This window comes from Capronia epimyces, assembly GCF_000585565.1.
Source record: "Capronia epimyces CBS 606.96 chromosome Unknown aczIQ-supercont1.1, whole genome shotgun sequence".
Taxonomy (NCBI): domain Eukaryota; kingdom Fungi; phylum Ascomycota; class Eurotiomycetes; order Chaetothyriales; family Herpotrichiellaceae; genus Capronia; species Capronia epimyces.
Genome location: NW_006912904.1, coordinates 481,568 through 494,663, shown reverse-complemented (window position 1 = coordinate 494,663; position 13,096 = coordinate 481,568). Strand labels below are relative to the sequence as shown.

Here is a 13,096-nt window from a genome sequence, read left to right as displayed (position 1 = left end):
AGCTTGCCTTCCACGCTATCAGACAAGGTGATCTAGATTCCAGCTGTCCTGGGCGGTTGGCTTAAGGGCTTATCTCGGACTGAGGTCAGCACAGTATCGAGCGAACGAAATATGGCTGGTCAAGGTCCGATGGCAGCACACGCAACTATGATATGACTTCGGAATCAAATGAACGATTGCTAACCCCTGCTTATCCTGAAGCCTTGTCAACACCTCTCAATGCCTACTCCGAAAGCATAGTTGCTATTGATAAGACTCCAGGTCAATATAATATAAGGTTGGGTCCTGAGGTCGCACCATGCAACGGACCTCTGTCTTTCTCAGTCGTAGTGTGATTAGCAAGGGTATATAGTCTTTTCTTTGTTTGCCTTGATCGTGCCAATACTGCTACACAGAAGAAGCCAAAGAGCAACCAACACGATGAAAATCGAAGAACCGGTACTGGAGCGTCATCCATCGCCCGATGAAGCGACGGTAGCCTCTTCCATCGACCCAGTCATGGAGAAAAGAGTCATTGCCAAATTCGACCGATGGTTCCTACCGCAGATTTTCATCCTGAACCTCATCGCCTATCTTGATCGATCGAACGTTGGTAGGTGCCAAACATATTCCCACTCACTCTCATGGGTCTTGTTCTCCAGCTGATCCTTGATTCTTAGGAAATGCCAAGGTCTTTGGGTTTGCGGAGGACTTGCACTTGAAAGGCAATGAATTCTCGAACCTGGTCACCCTTTTCTATGTCACATACGTCGTCTTCGAAACACCATGGGCAGCATGTGTAAAGAGGTTTGGCGTCAACAAAGTCCTTGCTGTCGCATTTGTATGCTGGGGCATCGTCACATTGGGCAACGGTTTCGTTCAGAATTATTCCCAGGCCATGGCATGTAGACTCCTTCTCGGAGCCTTTGAGGCCGGTATTTCACCATCTATTGCCTTCTTCATTTCGACGGTGTATCCCCGCAAAGAGCAGGCGAAGAGGATGGCAATGATCTATATCTCAGCCGCTCTTTCGGGAGCCTTCGGTGGGCTAATTGCATATGGCATCCAGAAAATGGGTGAGCAGCGAGGTCTGGCAGCGTGGCGATGGCTTTTCATTATTGAAGGGGTCGTCACCATTGTTGTTTGCGGCTGCTGCTGGTTTTCGCTTCCCACCACCGCGGAGGATGCCTGGTTTCTTACGGAAGAGGAGAAAAGCATGATGCAGCTGCGGAAGAAGCTCGAACATGTGTATAAAGGCGATGACAAATTCGAGTGGCGCTATGTCAGGATGGCAACTGTTGATCCTATGGTCTGGTTGGCGGCAGTGAGTTTATTCGGCGCTGGCGTTTGCCTCTTCGGCTTCGGAACATTTCTCCCTTCTATTCTCAAGGGCCAGGGGTATGACTCCTCCTCAAGTCTGATTGCGAGACGCAATCTTGCTGACCTATGCTCTACAGATATACTTCATTGCAAGCCAACTACTTGAGCATTCCGGTTTATATCTGGGCAACGATCGCCACCACATTTGCCACATGGCTGTCCGATAGATTGGGAATGCGTGCCATAGTAGCATTCTTCGTTCCCTTACCGGTCATCTGTGGTTATGCCATTGCAATTGGGACAACGAATCATGGGGCTGGGTACTTTGCCATGTACCTCGTTGGCACGCGTAAGTTCCTCCCCCCTCCCCCGTTCGAAAACGTAGGTCTCGGGCCCCAAGCCGGTCAAATACCCTAACACACGGTGCATTTAGTGTATGCTTACAACACGCTCTTGATGAGCTGGTTGTCGAATAACCTGAAGCCGGATTACAAGCGAGCAGTTGGACTTGCGTTCTACCTGTCCTTCGGTAATATTTCTGGTGCTATTGCAGGCCAGATCTACGTTGCAGATACAGCTCCAAGGTCAGTCAAGCTTGCTATTGATCCATTGCTGCGAGTCTACAATGCTAACACGGGGGTTGACTAGATATGTTTTGGGAAATGCCGTAAGTCTTGGAATGGAAGCCATGGCAATGGCAGGTATTGTTGCCCTGTACGTGTTGTGGCGCTCTCGAGACATGAAAAAACAGCAGCTTCTGGATGAGGGTGTCACCGATAATGGCAAGGAGGGTGATAGAGCCCTAGATTTCAAGTATATCTTGTGACTTTGGATGAAGCTTGGACGACAAGGGTGCGTCTCTCCGGGAGGATGCCAGTGGGTGGCAAAGCACCGATTTTGGGAGCTGGTGCAGACCGTATGGGCAAGCGATGCTGGGGATCAAGAGTGCAAGCTGACGTAGACGAGATGCTGCGGCTCCAAGGATGTTTTAGGAGGGCGGTTCCTTTGATAGAAGTGGTACAGTTCGGCCATTGAACTGGGTATGGGGCGAGACAAGTAGCCTTTCTGGCTGAAACCGGAGTTGAAGCGAAGAAAGATATATATGCAAGAACATTGACCGACTTTCTGCAAGTTTTAGTATTCATCTAGGACAGAATTTCAATACCGTCTCAAACAAGCGCGACCGAGCACGGAGTCCTGGAAGTCCATGGATTCCATCCAACTTGTCCAGCGTACACCAATAGAAAGTTTCACATTTGGGATTCACCAGTATCGGACGATGGAGGCGATAGAGAAGCAGACCATCTGAAGAGGCTTCCTCCGCGCAAAGTTTCCTCGCTGTAGATGAGCGGCGACAATCTCCGATGGGATGGGCTCCGATAGCTGCATTCGGCCGACGTCAAACAACAGTCGTCTTCCGAGAGATCGTCCTTGCGCACAATAACTCCGACACCTCGACGGATCATCCACGCCGTTCTTTACCCAAGTGACTCATTACCTTTACCAGGAGATGACATTCCAGAAGCTCGCATTGGCTCCAGAAAACCGCTCCACACTTGGAAAGCAGCAACAGCCTCTTATGCAATAAATAGGATCGATCCCCCACGGTTATACCATCTTCTCTTTTGTGTTGAAGTTAACCCAAATACATTCTGATCGAAAGAAATTCCTCCCCACCGGCCACAGTCTCTTTACGGGCCTCTTTTAGAACGTGCGGCGAATCCAAAACATCAACAACCTCCCCCAAAAATGGGCCGGACTCTGGAATACCCTAAAGGACCGCTAAACACGGTGAAGCGTGCTGGCTTGGAACGCGGGAAATATGAGTTGGGGCTCGTGCATTCCATCATTCAGACCAGTTTGGTGCTGGATGTGTCATTTACGCCTAGTCCGGAGGACGAGTTTCCTGCGATTCTGCCCATGATCGGGGCCATGGGATCGTTCGATAACCCCAGCTCGGGCCTCGATGAGCCGCTTGATTGCTACCTCCACGGCTACGTGTCGAACCGGATGAACAATCTTGTGCGCAAAGCGCAGAGCGAAGGCAAGCCTGGCCTTCCAGTCTGCATCGCGGCCAATCGCGTCGACGGTCTGGTCCTGGCGCTCTCAGGTTTCCACCACTCTATGAACTACCGCTCTGCCTGCCTGTTCGGCTACGCGAATGTCGTGACGGACCCGCAAGAGGTCTTGTATGGCATGACCATCATCACCGACAAGGTCGTCCAGGGTCGGTGGGACAATACCAGACTACCTCCCACAAAGGCCGATATCTCGTCCACAGCGATTCTCCGGGTCACGATTAAAACGGGGAGTGGGAAAGTCAGGAACAAAGTACCCGGCGATGACAAGGAAGATATGGAGAATGAAGATCTTCTTAACAGAGTCTGGACCGGCTATGTGCCAGTGACTGAAACACTTGGTGAACCTGTGCCCAGTGCTTACAACAGGGTCAAGGAAGTTCCGGGATATCTGGCCAAGCACCGAGAGGAATACAACGATGCCATCACCACATACTCGGAAGACTTTCTCCAGAAGATGAAGAACTGAGGCATTGGCTATCGGGGCGGTTGGATCGATATAGGGTCCTGGATGGAAGAGCCTTCGTTAGGTTCCTCTGGACAACAAAGAGTACCGAATGTAGGGGAAAGCCCAACTCCCGAAGAGCAAGATGCACGGCACAGGTGAAGACAGGGGCGCTCGCTTGTCATGGCAAGTGTGGCTGGATTGGGCCATAACAATACCGGCACACAATAATCTCTGCACTGCATTGCCATAAGAAGGTAGAACGGAACAGGCATTCTCAGGAGAGATGAGTATCCCATAGATTAGATTCTTATTCAATGTGGAAATTCAGTGGTCATCGTACGCTTCCACTGTCCCAGTGCCCCCCGAGGTACAGCTAGTCCCCCACACCAAGGTCGTGGTATGACGTATCAGTCATTCCCATTCTTGTCGACGACGTTTCTGGATGTCTTGCTCCTAGAAATTCTAAATGTCATTGGATTCCCGGAAGGCCGTTGATTCGAACTCTTATCAATCTGATCCAGCAAGGCTCAAACAGCCAGTCCGAATATTTGCCTCTTGTTAGCACAATGGACAATAGGCGCGTTGTCGGGAACCGTTGCTAGTCCGATGGGGGCCCGGGTGCGGGGGGGGGGGGGGGGGGAACCTCTCCAGGCACACACTTCGACACACACACTCGTACCTTTCGGGGCTGGTGGGTCGACGCTAGGACGTTAACTCCGACGCGTGGGTCCTTGAGCAATACCTTATTCCGACGGTTAAGATAGCACTCACTGGGTTGGCTACGTATCAGCATGCCAATGTTCGATGTTCGATCAAGGGCCGTCGGCTACTGCTCATTATCGTTATGCTATGAGTATGTGCGAATCCTATGACAGGAACTTATCTTTCAAGCCCGTTGGCTGAACCATTCATTGTTACCAGGGTCCGAGACGTGGACATTCATCGTTACCAGGGTCCCGGATGTGGAGAAGATAAATGGTCGGAGAGTGAGCATCGGCTTTGCATCTGCGTCGACAGTCATCTAGAGCGTGCAGTGCCAAAGTCGAGACTTTGTTCGGTTCGGCGACAAAGAGATTGGCATGGCAATCGTTGAATGTATGTTAACCATCTTGGTGGTCAGGCACCTGAGCGCTCACTAGAAATCCATGGTTTCAACGTGTCTGCTTTTTCGACACATATCTGCTTTTTTCGACGGAATACATTTTTCAGAGCCAACATTCCATAAAAGCTGGACCCATCGTTACCCTATAAAGATCGGGATCAAGTTCGATGATGGTGTTGGTGATCAAGTTCGATGATGATATTGGTCGCTCCAGACCATACTTGACTGGGCCACTGTTCGGTTTGTAACTCTGCAGGCAGAACAGGCTCAGGCCCTCCGAATGCATCTTCTGTCGCATAACTGCCTCGGTACATACAGCGCCGTCAGCCACTCTAGTTCTTCACTAGCTCTGGATCATTCATGGCTTTTGCAAGCCTCGCGATGCCTTGGACGATCTGTTCCTCCTCTTCCCAGGACCAACTGAGTCTGATCCCTTGGCTGACTATGGATGACAGATGCTTGCTGCCTTTCACCGCCATCCGGGCTCCTGCCAATACTCGCAAATTGTACTTGTCCAAGGCGAGCTCGGCCAGGTTGTCCACGTTGAACTCGACAGGTAATGTAATATACAGAAAGAAGCCACCGATGATCCCGTCGGTGCCGTTGTCGCTGTCAATCGTCACACCCATCGGGCCAAGGGTCTGCTGAACAGCTCGACGTAACCGGGCAGCCCTCGTACGGTAGGTTGGAATCAGTGTATTGACGAGATGATCTTCAAGCCGGCCGGTTCTTAAGACGTGCTCGATCACTGTGGACGCGAATTGTGCTGGAGCTCCTCCGGAAAGAATGCTTCCTCTGTGGGAAATCCAGAATCAGCCACGCGTCAACTTGGAGGCTTTTTCGGATCCTGCCTCAGACTTACGTTTGATTCAATCGAATGATGAATTGCGGCGTTGCCTCAGCCCATCCACATCGCATTCCGGGCCCAATCACTTTGGAGAAGGACGCGTTACTGACCGCATTGCCCCAGACTTCATCCCCTCCTGGTAAGATTCGGTCAATGTCGGTCAACCGGGGAGGAGGGTGAAGTTTGCGCTGCTCATTGATCGACCGTGACTGTGGCTCTCTGATCTCAGAGGAGGGGCCGGGGTCTTGAACATCCCATAGCAGGAAGTCGTAGCAGTCATCAGTGATGAGGAGTGCATCTACCTGGCGAGCCAGACGAACCAATTCCTCTCGCCTCTTGATCGTGTAGCTTCGGCCTCTCGGATTGCTGAAAGTCGGAACGCAGTAAATGATATGGCGGTATAGCTTGCGGTACGTAGGAATTGTCTTGTAGGCTTGTGGGGAAGCTTCCGTTTCAGTGTTTGCCTTGGTCTCAGCATCGACTGATTCTATATGGCTGCGCAGCCATTCGACATCGAGACCTTCATCGTCCTCTGGCACTCCTTCCATTCGACCTTGGAACCCTGCGTCTTCGAAGATGGTGCATGCCAAAAAGTACGTCGGCTCGGCCATCCACACTCGGCGCGTGTACACGGGGTCGGAAAAGGCCTGCATGATGCTGGCCAGGTTCGCAGACGCCCCAGCTGTAATGCAGATGCGCTCAGGCACCACCGAAAGACCGTAGAGGCCTGACAGCCATTCAGCACATCGTTCCCGAAGTGCAGGGTCTCCTTTATTGGGTCCGTAGAGAAGGGCGTCGATTCCTCGGTCCGGGTCCGTCAATGTTGCTTCAGCAGCGGCTTGGACATGTTCTCTCGGTATCAGACGACGAGATGGCCAACCTTTTTGAAGATTGATATGGGGTAGTGGTATATCTCTCATTCTCGGAGTGGAAAATAAATCAGAAGTGCGACGAGACTTTGGTTCAGAATCAGATCGATGTCTGCTGTCTTGCACCTTGCAATAGCGAGAGACATCTTTCTGGCAAACCTTTGAATTTTATTTCTACCAATATGGGCGAAATTGTAGTCTCAGGTTGAAAGTGGAGATCAGTACAAGCCTTGGACCGATGAACCTGCCGGAGTGGCAGAAGAAATCGTCGGACTTGGTATTTTGTCGGAGTCAGGTGTCCGAAACTGGCCATGATAGGATCTTGATGCATCAAAATACTATCTTAAACTTTGGAGACGTGATTCCCCGGACAGCGACCGGTATTCGTGGCAAAAGTCGCGAGTCTAGACCCAAGGTTTTGATGGTCGCTTGATATCGAACAGTTCTGCCTCAGGGCTGTACAAGCGATTGATTGAGAAGTGAGCCCTCAGTCCACTGTAGCGAGGGTCTGACGCTGCATACGTACGACCATCTAAATAGGTTTCGGCTGAATATTCCGATGTTGCGAGAAGGTGTCAGGCCATTCAAGGTGTGATACGAAGCACAGGAGTCGTTTATGATTGCTGGGCATAGAACAGTGACTTGCTAGCGAACACTGTAGCGTGCAGTCCTTGAGTTTTCTTGTTGACTATGACTCGAAGTTCTATTTCACATTGTCTGAGCCACATTGGATCCCCCCAAACAGCGATCGAATGAAACACCACTATCTCCAGACCTAGAGGCCACCACGTTTCCAGGTCGTCATCCGGCTTCCCAAACTACTCGTCCCGAAAACTCGTCCCCAACACATTTCTCACACCACAAACGGCTAATCTTGACAAGCGTGCCACTCAATAGACATATCGGAAATGCTGTTGAAACAAAGTTACTAGAAGTCAGATAGAGAGTCCAAAGGAGCACTCACGATATTTTGCTTGTCGGTCAGATCCTTGAAATCAGTATCACGATGATTGACCTCTCCACCTGCCGCGTCTCGCGCGTCACGACTCTTGTTTGCTCTCCAACACACAAGCATATAAAAAATGATGAAGAAAAAGGACAGCACGTAGGAGCCGAGGATAGCACCCATTCCCAAAGGATAGAGGGGTGCTTGATCATCCAGGAAAAACTGAGGCCCAATAATGTTGGAGACACAGTAGGATATGAACATGAGCGCGTTGACCGTGACCTTTTTCGTATGCCCCTGTAACAAACGAGGGTTAGAGAAAAGAAGGATGGCTGGCAACTAAGGCGAGCTTACCGCAGTATTGGCGCCGACCAAACTCAAACCCACAATATACGGACCCAGGTAGAAGTAGGACATGAATAGTGCTGCTAGACGACCGTGCAGAGCATCAAGTGGCAATGTGTATAGGAAGACCGATGCGATCAGGCCGATGATGATGCCGATAAGGGTGAAAATTCCGCGGAATTGATATTGTGGGAAGTATTTGATGGCGAGAAATACACCGCCGTTGCAGAAATAGCTCGATGCTGTCTGAACGACACCAGCCGGCATCAGGAGTAACGATGACTGGCGAGAACTCCAGCCTAAGCCTTTGATAATCAGGGTTGAGAACTATTGTTGGGTTTCATGTTAGAGCTCAAAATGCGTCGGTGATGAATCTTTTCACTTACGTTGGTCATGCCGCCGTTGGGAATGCTGATGCAGAGGTTGAAGCAGAACATGAGCCAAACCCGTATGTCCAGAAAGGCTTCGATCATTTGCTCTTTTTTGAACTTCTTGTTTTCAACGCCTTGAACCGAACGTCAGCAACACTTGGTAGCGAGGGGATTGCACCTCTGGATGTCTTCCGTACCTGTTTGGTTGGCACGGACGCGATCAACTGCAATCGCCTTTTCTTTTTCGTCAAGAAATTTAGCAGTTACTTGATTGTCTGGCAGGAATATTCCCACGACCAACGACCAAACGACGGTTATGCCGCCTGCAATGAGGAACAAGATCTGCCATATCTTGAGAGTGCCCGAACCGCTACCTCCAACACTGTTATGGGGGTATTTGGGTCAGATGCTTGTTCACATGGTGAGATTTGATGCTTGACTTACCCCCATCCGATCAGACCTTTTGGGATGGACGACAGCCCGGTGTACATGAGCCCATACCGAAGTGTTTGTTCTCTGTAATATTCTTAGCGCTCGTGAGGCCTAGCATACGGCAAGGGAAAAGACGCACGGTCGTGTGTACCACATTGAAAGAATGAGCATATTTCCCGGAAGCACTGGTGCCTCCAATGCACCAAGAATGAAACGACAGGCCATCAACTGACCCCAGGTCTTGACAAATGCGGACCCAATGAGGACTATACCCCACAGGAACTGGACCACCGCAATGGTCTTTGCCACGCGCAGCTTTTGGAGCATACTACTCGAGGGAAAACACCAGAGCAAATAGCCGAACTGTAGGTGCAAGGTCAGTAGACTGGTAGAACGACGAGGGAACTTCCATTCCAGGACAAACATACGTAGAAAATGCTGCTGACCCATGAATACATACTGCCTTTCATCTTCAGATCGGTCTTCATCCCATAAATGGCTGCCAAGGCATGGGAGTTCTTGTCATATGCCGGGAGTAGCACATTCATAAAGAGAATAGGAATCAAGCGATAGTCGAGTTTCCAGCGCAGGCGCCGAGCCTCCTGCTTGGTGTAGCCCTCGCCGTCTTGGAATCTGTCCGCATAGCTGGTGGCGATGTCATATCTAGAGAGATCCTCAGCATCGGCCTTCGTGATCTCCCCCACCTCGTTGCTGAACGTTTGTTGAATGGGCATTTCAGTAGATTTCTTCATCGTGACATGTTCAGACATGGTGCAACGATCGAATAACTGGCCAGAGTGAGGAGGGTGCTTGTGCTCGAGTTCTGCGTCGCTTCAGCTGTATATTCAGACGTGCTCTTATGGTGTTTTTAAATCCAAGCTCGGCAGACGCTATCCTGGCTCATCTAATGTGCCCAGAGATGGCTGTGGCGTCGGTCAGGAGATCCGATGATAGGGAAAAAATTCCAATTGCGGAGTTCAAGGCCGACTGATAGCCATGCTGCTGGCTTGGAGAGAGTGTGTCAAAGTCTAAAGACCAAGCAGGCTCTAGAAACATGGTATGTTCTCGGGATGTATGCTGCAATTGTCCATGTGATACATCGAAGCTCTAGTGTGTCGGATTATTGAAGTCTGATAGGAGACTTGCTGTCTGATGCGACGAGGCGAGCAACAAGGATACCGATGGTACCTAGCTATTCGGTTGATGTGATCGCTGAGGCAATACCCACATTTCAACCAATTCTGACATGCCAGGAGACCGACGTCGGGAATACGGTCCGACAACAACCCATCCCTCAGCCAAACAAGAAATGGTAGCTCTTCAATTCGCAAGGGTAGGTACTAGGTAGTGGTTTGCCTAGCAAAGAAAAATACCCCCAGTTAGTTGCTACACAGCTTCGCCTGTGGCATTATGATCAACACCAAATCAAAGTGGACCTTTTGACTTACTTTGTGAGCATAACTGCCTCGGTACATACAGCGCCGTCATGAATCGTGGCCAAGCAACTCGCCCCCTCAAACGACGGAAGATCCTAGCTTGCAGAAGATGTCGAAGGCGGAAACAGAAAGTCGGTTTGAGGTTCTATTCGTTATGCATTTGCAGCAAGCTAATGGCGACTCGTAGTGCGACAGTAATGATGTCTTCCCTTGCTCGAATTGTCGTAGAGCAAATAAAGGTTGATTTCCTTGGCCATTGCATGGCGACCGGATAGATTCTGGTTCAGCTTGAACATGCTAACACATGGTCAGAATGTTTACCAACCGAGCCTATCTCCGCCAGGTCCCAGTATTCGGCTGAGTGAGTACTTGAAACGACGATCATATGATGAAAGGCTGATGTGTTTAACTCAAAGATATGTGGCTTGCCTGGAGAAAAGATTGTCCCAACTTGAGCATGGGACAGCCTCTGGAAGCCCTCACCGACATGAAATGAACTTGATGTCTCCAAAGGGAACACCGGTTCAGAACAACGAAGATGGCGCTGATGAACCCGAGGGTGAGGAGGAGGAAGACGGCGACGACATTGAAGATGATGACTATGATGATCATGATGAAGCGGCCAACATTTCTAGACAACTGCCCTCAAGTATTCATGCCACTTCATCGTCCAACATCAACCCTCCGAATCATCGTCTTCTACAAAGACAATCCCTTCACAGAGTGACACGTACGTCAACTCCCTCATCTCCAATATCTGTGGTCAGCTCTGATCATTACTCCTCATCAGCCACGGTGATGCAGCGAGGGAACCACGCACAGTCAAGCACCGAATCTGGCACAACAGGCTTAACTGGCATTCACAAAGCTACAGGTACTGGGCAGGCTGGGCAGGCGGCGGAGGTGACCTACAACAAGCGAACAGTCGGGTCCAGCCCTGGAGGAGAAGGCGTATTGGAAGTCTATCTGAGCAATCTGGTGGCATCAATGGACATGCTTCCTGTGGCAGTTCAAGATCATCTAACCAACCTCTATTTTCAGTCGGCCAATGCAAAGTGGCCGTTCCTCCTTCGCAGCGAAGTTGAGGGGTGGATTCGATCTACGAGGACTCCGGGGTCAGATGGTCATTCTGATGAACACTACAAACGATTCTTTTCGAACATGGCAAGTGCTCTCGCGTACAATGCCAGATGGTTGCTAAGAGGTTGCAAGATATTCAGCATCAGTATCCTTCTGAACCCCAAGTTGTCGTTGGGCTCGACGCAACTATCTCAGGTCAATCTTGGTTGGTCGTCGAATTGATGCCATGCTAAGCGGTTTCTAGTTCTTTCACGATCGAGCATTAGCCAATTTCACCTCATTCGGGGTGGCTCAGGGTAGTCTGGTACGTAGTGTCCAGGCTCACGTTATGCTAGCCATACACGCCCTCTTTTGCCCTTCCTCCGACCAGATCTTCCAGAAGGTGTCGTCGGCCCTCCGTTTCTGCGTCTTCGCAAAGTTCCACCTGGCAGAGACTGAACCACAGCCCGTTGATTCTCATGCGCGAGTGGAGATCCAGATGCGCAGACGGCTGTTCTGGGTCTCATACTCTCTTGATAGATTGGTTTGTGGCTTATTTGGGCTTCCATTGTCCGTGCCGGACAACGCCATTACAGTTCCAGTGAGTGGTGCTTGATTTACCTACAGTTGCGCCCGGAGTATTCACATAACGCAGATGTTTGAGGGTCTAGAAGACAGCTCTATAGCTGAAAAACGACCTCCGTCACAGAACGTCATCCACCGCACCTCTATATCACTGGCAATACATCGTCTTCGTTGCTTCCAGATCCAGTCGGAAATCATTGCGATGACTACTGGACCCGACTCTGCACGCAACCCCGAATCAATGTCCGAGTGGAGATCTTCCATGATGGGTAAGCTGGATCAATGGAAGTCACAATTGCAGCATCTCAGTGAGCCCAATTCTCCGGGTTCTGGAAACGTCCCGTCGAGATGGCTTTCAATCGTCTACAACCATTGCTTGCTGTATCTCCATCGACCAAACACGCACAATGTGAGAGGCCCTCATGGGGAGTGGTCCGTGCGAATCGGCATCCAGAGTGCCCTGATCTTTCGGAAGTTTCAAGCTGATCAAACAATGGCACACCGATGGATGGGTGTAAGTTCTTCCGCTCTCAGATCTCAGATTCGAGGTATACACTAAATAGGCGTGAATAGCTCATTAGCCAATTCTCCATTGCGATAACTATTCTTTATTGCTTTTGGGCGACACCACCTCGATTCCGAACCGAGTCATACAACATCCAAAAAGCCATCCTGGGTATTCAAGCTTGCTCGAACATCCTTGCAGTCATGGCTGATCGATGGGAAAGTGCCCGTGATCTAAGAGACGTGTTCGAGGCTCTGGCGGGAGAAACACCTTTGGTAGAACCTGCTTCACTGAACCAGCAAGTCATATCTGGTCGGGCCATTAAAATGATCAGTGCGGAAGCTGCAAGTAAGATTCGATCCAAGATGCCGTCGGTCAAGTCAATGGTCATTAATCGACAAATCCTGTCCATGATCGAAGAGATGATCAATGATGCGCTGCCTGAAGACGATGAACTCGATACCAACACGATATCTACCGGGCGAGAAAGCGACGACATGAGCCAACACAACCGGCTAGCCTTCAGTCAACCCGAGCCCGTGGCAGCTCTTCACTACCCTGACCCTGCTGCATGGAGGTATTCTCTTCTGGACAACAGTCATGATACAGCAATGTTGGAATTCCCGGGAGAAATATCAAACCTTGGGGGTTACGACTTGTTCGACGTGCTTTGAGAAGGCGGCGAGACCGTGGAACGTCGACGTCAGGAGTGCAAACCCGAAATATATAGGCTACACGGCTGCAAGAAGTTGAGATCCTCCGCGATCATCCTTG

At 50.4% G+C, this 13,096-nt stretch overlaps 5 protein-coding genes across 5 annotated transcripts; 3 read left to right on the top strand and 2 right to left on the bottom strand.

The window, feature by feature from the left end:
• Positions 1 to 420: 420 nt before the first annotated feature.
• A1O3_00188 (uncharacterized protein) lies at positions 421 to 2,125 on the top strand (the record flags this gene model as incomplete). Its single annotated transcript, XM_007730338.1, has 5 exons — positions 421 to 592; positions 660 to 1,377; positions 1,437 to 1,648; positions 1,733 to 1,883; positions 1,948 to 2,125. 5 exons carry the CDS (start codon positions 421 to 423, stop codon positions 2,123 to 2,125), a joined length of 1,431 nt encoding a protein of 476 aa, XP_007728528.1.
• A 923-nt stretch (positions 2,126 to 3,048) lies between these two features.
• A1O3_00187 (uncharacterized protein) lies at positions 3,049 to 3,846 on the top strand (the record flags this gene model as incomplete). Its single annotated transcript, XM_007730337.1, has 1 exon — positions 3,049 to 3,846. One exon carries the CDS (start codon positions 3,049 to 3,051, stop codon positions 3,844 to 3,846), a length of 798 nt encoding a protein of 265 aa, XP_007728527.1.
• A 1,413-nt stretch (positions 3,847 to 5,259) lies between these two features.
• A1O3_00186 (uncharacterized protein) lies at positions 5,260 to 6,694 on the bottom strand (the record flags this gene model as incomplete). Its single annotated transcript, XM_007730336.1, has 2 exons — positions 5,260 to 5,722; positions 5,790 to 6,694. The coding sequence occupies 2 exons, from the start codon at positions 6,692 to 6,694 to the stop codon at positions 5,260 to 5,262; spliced, it is 1,368 nt and encodes a 455-aa protein (XP_007728526.1).
• An 877-nt stretch (positions 6,695 to 7,571) lies between these two features.
• A1O3_00185 (uncharacterized protein) lies at positions 7,572 to 9,507 on the bottom strand (the record flags this gene model as incomplete). The annotated part of the gene is made up of 7 exons (XM_007730335.1): positions 7,572 to 7,886; positions 7,944 to 8,261; positions 8,321 to 8,439; positions 8,503 to 8,687; positions 8,750 to 8,821; positions 8,877 to 9,100; positions 9,166 to 9,507. 7 exons carry the CDS (start codon positions 9,505 to 9,507, stop codon positions 7,572 to 7,574), a joined length of 1,575 nt encoding a protein of 524 aa, XP_007728525.1.
• A 1,158-nt stretch (positions 9,508 to 10,665) lies between these two features.
• Positions 10,666 to 12,996, top strand: A1O3_00184 (uncharacterized protein; the record flags this gene model as incomplete). The annotated part of the gene is made up of 5 exons (XM_007730334.1): positions 10,666 to 10,903; positions 10,964 to 11,448; positions 11,498 to 11,833; positions 11,888 to 12,331; positions 12,391 to 12,996. 5 exons carry the CDS (start codon positions 10,666 to 10,668, stop codon positions 12,994 to 12,996), a joined length of 2,109 nt encoding a protein of 702 aa, XP_007728524.1.
• Positions 12,997 to 13,096: the final 100 nt, after the last annotated feature.